At 41.2% G+C, this 4,595-nt stretch overlaps 1 protein-coding gene across 1 annotated transcript; it reads right to left on the bottom strand.

Moving 5' to 3' along the window:
• Window positions 1-408: 408 nt before the first annotated feature.
• On the bottom strand, window positions 409-1,515 carry HTR1E (5-hydroxytryptamine receptor 1E; the record flags this gene model as incomplete). The annotated part of the gene is made up of 1 exon (XM_082048736.1): window positions 409-1,515. Exon 1 carries the CDS (start codon window positions 1,501-1,503, stop codon window positions 409-411), a length of 1,095 nt encoding a protein of 364 aa, XP_081904862.1. The 5' UTR covers window positions 1,504-1,515.
• Between the last annotated feature and the right edge of the window lie 3,080 nt (window positions 1,516-4,595).

Below are 4,595 nucleotides of genomic sequence, written 5' to 3' on the forward strand. Positions count from 1 at the left end.
ATACATATTCATGGGGTTCAGTTTATAAGACTTTATGTTACTACAGTGTATGGTAATTTAGACATTTGATTCTCAGATGAAAAAAAGTATAAAAGCGGATATTGTTGTTTGCTTCTTGAATCATTGATTACACAAAACGTCTTAAACATGAGTATCTAACAGTTTCTTTTTCGTTGTTGTTTCATTGCTAAAAAATCTGTTCCTTTGTAGAATAAATTTATTTCAAACTCTTTACCATGAATAACACTAGAGGTAAAAAACAGCAGAATGAATTAGAGGATAAAGATAAGTCAAGCAAATAGCCAAACACAAAAATTCCCTTTATCAAGGGAAATGGAGACAGAGTCAAATTATTTTACTCATTCTTAAGGCCAGGGGTCAAGTCGTCATCATCATCTCCCAGCACTTTTAAGTATGTTCTCGACATCTGATGAGCTTTCTAAAGGCCAGCTTGAAGTCTTCGTTAAAGCTGGTGTACAGCAAAGGGTTGATAAGGGAGTTGACATATCCCAGCCAGGTGAAGAAGTCTGCTACTTCTGTAGAGACAGTGCAAACATGGAGGCCCACAAGCAGCTCCTTGATGAAAAACGGCAACCAGGACAAAATGAAAGCACCTAAAATCAGGCCCAGAATGCGAGCAGCCTTTCGTTCCCGTGTTGTGGAGATCTGCTGCCGGTCACCAGCCAGGTCCAGGTCATTCTCAAAAGGAGGGATCCTCATCGATGCGTTGATTTTGTCAAGCTCTGTGGTTGGGTCGGAGGTGGAGAAGTCCGAGACGCAGAACGTCTGTGTGAGCTTGCAGCTGGCAAAAGAGTTTTGGCTGTCGGTGCTCCTGTTGCTGAGGTGGCGGCTTGAACCTCGCTTTTGGTAAAGGCTCTTTGCAGCGTGGTAAATTCTGTAGTAGAGGATGAGGATCAAAGTCAAGGGGATGTAAAATGCCCCAAATGTGGAATAAATAGTGTAGATGACATGATCGTGCTGAATGCGACACTCACTGGGAATATTGACACTGTGGTGGTTTCTCCAAAACAAAGGGGGCATGGATATGAAAATGGAGATAGTCCACACAGTGACTATCATCAGCCCAGCCCTTTTTGCTGTTCTTTTCCTGGCATATTCAATAGCGTCTGTGATTGCCCAGTACCTGTCCAGAGCAATGACACACAGATGAAGAATTGAACATGTGCAACACGTCATGTCAACGCTAAGCCAGATCTCACAGATGAAGTATCCCAAAGTCCATTTATCTATCATTATGTAAGTGATACTCAAGGGCATGACAAGAACAGCAACAAGGAGATCTGTTACAGCTAGTGAACATATTAAATAATTTGCTGGCTGATGGAGCTTCTTGGTTGTGGAGATTGCTGCAATTACAGCAGAATTTAGCAGCATAGTCAAGGTAGTGATTATGGCCAAGGTCAGGGTAATGAGCATCTTTTCAGTTACTGTTTTTGGCTTCGCAGCCACATTGGCTTCAGTGGTGCAATTTGTGAAATTCATTTTTCCTTCCAGGATGCACAGTGAAAGAAGTTGCTGCTTCAGGTAGCAAAGAGGTCCAGCTTCAGAATTCATCCATTTGAAAGAGGGATAGAGATGGTCCACGTGCAGGTTTTTGTTTTGTTTTGTTTTGTTTTTTTATAATCCCATATTCAACAGAGCAGCAAAAATTTTCCAAGTTTCCTCCTGTTCATTGTTTTCCTAGAAGATAAAACCACATCTGTTAGTGAACCTAGAAAAATACCATCTTTTGGCAAAAAGTCCTATGCTTCTAAAATTAACACCTCATATAAAAATTCTAGTCTATGTTTCCTTCTCTTCTCCTTCCTTTTTTTTTTTTCCTCTTATTTTCTGCATTCATAGTTCATTTCTTTTTATTCTCTAAAGGGCACTTTGGGCCACATTTTCTGCTGATGTGAACTGGTTGTTTCTCCTTTAGTTTTGAAGATTTCATCTAAAGTGGGAGGTTGGACTAAGGGACTTCCAGAGGTCCCTTCCAACAAACACTTCTGTGATCTCTGTGAATTATTGATAGTGGGAACTCGTCCTTTTCCTGCTTGTTAAATAGGCTGCAGCAGATGAAGAGCTGAGGAAATCTGCCTTTTGATTTTAATTGCTATATGAGAGGGACCAATTACTTCTATATATCCCCTTTGGAAAAAAGAAACAGACCAGGCTACCTCAGCAAAGGCATGCCAGCATTTCACAGTTTTGTATTCTGCTTTTTCATATCATGTCTGTATTAGTATCTTGGAAACGCTATTTAAAAATTATTCAGGTTACCTTTAACATGCAGCTTTCAAACAATGTTTATAATGTTATAGCAAATGCTTGGTTTTACACAGCACATTAGTGTTGCTAGGAGCTTATATAGTTTCGTCTAATTATTCCTGACATTTCACATATCCCACTGTGTGTGTCTTTGGAGGAGACACACAAAAAGCTTTTGCCTCTGCTCTGAGATTTCTGAGGTTTAATTTTGTTTCAGGAGTTCACGTGTCTTTTCCATACATCCCAAATACTGGCTGAAGCCAGAGTTAGCAGTCTGTGGGATGCAACTTGGGATACTCTCTGGGGCTTTGCTTTCTCGCTTGCAATTTATTTTGGCATGAAGTATGTAGAAAATGGAAAGCGTGAATCCTTTTCCATTAAAATGAACAGGAAGGTTCCTTCCCCTGGCTTCACTTATGGAAGAGGAAAAAGTTGTCTAGGCTAGTTGTACAGGCTCCCTCGACGGGCAGGAGAATGAGATAGCAGCTCCCAGAACACACTTGTCCGCTCTCAAGACAAGCCTTTGAGGCAGATGGTGTGAATCACATTCTGGAAATGCTGATCTCTTTCTCTCCTTTGACTACAAGTGGCTCCTCCACAATTGCATTTAGAATACATGCCTGATTTTGAGATGGCTAAATTTGAGAGGTAAAACTCATTCTCACTGACACCAGTGGGACTTGGATTAGGCTCTGAGAGAGAGTTTTCACATGCAAGCTAATGAGGAAATTAAGAATTTGAATGAGGAATTATGAATTTAAAGCTAGTCAGCTGCTTAGCTCTGTGTACATACGCTCTTATTCAGAAATTGGAGTGCTGTCTTCTGAATGAGCTGAGTGAAGAACAATCAAAAATAGAAACTTCAGAAGAAAACCTGTTCTTTCCCAGTTTGCCCTAGGAAAGCAGATCTGTATCATTGTAGGCTCTGGGTTAGCAAAATGTGAGTTTTAAATTCTACCCAAGGGACAGTAGAAGCCCCGCCCTGAACTGCACTCTGCTCTTCAGAAACTGCTTTAAAGTATGAATAGCCTTGGAGAAAATGTCAGGACTGCTTATTAAGAATAGACTGGACAAGCCAGATAGAAATTCATCCATCAGTCTTCAGGTTGTTACTGCAATGGAAATGCCAATTTGATCATTTGGGATTAAAGGCAAAACTTCAGCTCAAACCTTCTTCACAAATTGTTGATGGGCGCCTTCTCTGTCAAGCTAGATCTTGATTTCATCAGTTTGCACCCCGATGATGTCTGATACTTTGATGAGAGGATAAAGCAAAGAGGCTTTCTTCACCTCTCCACGCTCCTGGAGCATGGACCATAAGCAATTCCCATCCATATACTTTCATCAGCACCATCACTTGGCAAGTGCCCCCTGGTCCACAAGCACACTCAAAGGTACTGAAAGACACTGTAGGTTTCACACATTCTCCACAGCTCCCCACTGATCTGGTCCATGCACAGGAGAGCTCTTGCTACTTCTTGACATAAGCAGCATTTTTTTTTGCTTGTCCTTCATTTCTCTGGGAGCCCTGAAGTTTCATGGCCTCAGCATTTCTCCTCAGCCTGCATGGTTCCCACCTTACTCTCCGCTGAGCAATGCCTATATGCATCTTTAATCCAGGAGGAACTGAACTGCTGTGGTTCTCTGCCCAAACGGTCCTGCACACTGGCATAGCCCCAGGGAAATCCTTTTAGACCTCTACTCACCCTGACCACAAAGATACTCTGAAAAATAAATTAATCCTTTCTTTGGTGAACTTCTCTTTAAATAAACTCTGACACACTTCATTGGACCCAAGCACCAGGTTTCCACTAGGACAAAGGGTACTGTGGATCACACAGGGGCGTTTGGCTGTTTAAGTCTGCTCGCTGCTCAGCAGGACCAACATTTTTTTTAATTTGGAAAATCATTGCAATAGTTGAAGATGGGGAAAAATATGAACAAAGCATCTTCCCTGCAGAACATGAGCCTGCAGCTACCTCAGATCAAGCAGGCCCACCGCTTCACGTCAAAACCCATCACCGTGGCATTATTCAGTTTTAATTCTGTGCTTCTTATAGGAAATGAGCCCTTAGCAATTCAGACAGTATAAACACCACACACAAGAACCATATTAAACCAACATTATTAAGGGAGTGTAGTTACATGCTGAAAAGTCTAAAGGTACAAGTTTTGCCCCAGAAAATAGATGGGGTTTTAAAATGGAAAGTCTCTAATGAGTTTTTTAAATGGAAGATGTCAGTGATTGACTTTGCTTATTAATACAGAGCAGGACTTAAATGCTATTTATCCTTAATTTCTAAAAATGCAGGTGTGGTTGTGAT

The sequence above is a fragment of the Streptopelia decaocto genome, assembly GCF_964273445.1.
Source record: "Streptopelia decaocto genome assembly, chromosome: 3".
NCBI lineage: Eukaryota > Metazoa > Chordata > Aves > Columbiformes > Columbidae > Streptopelia > Streptopelia decaocto.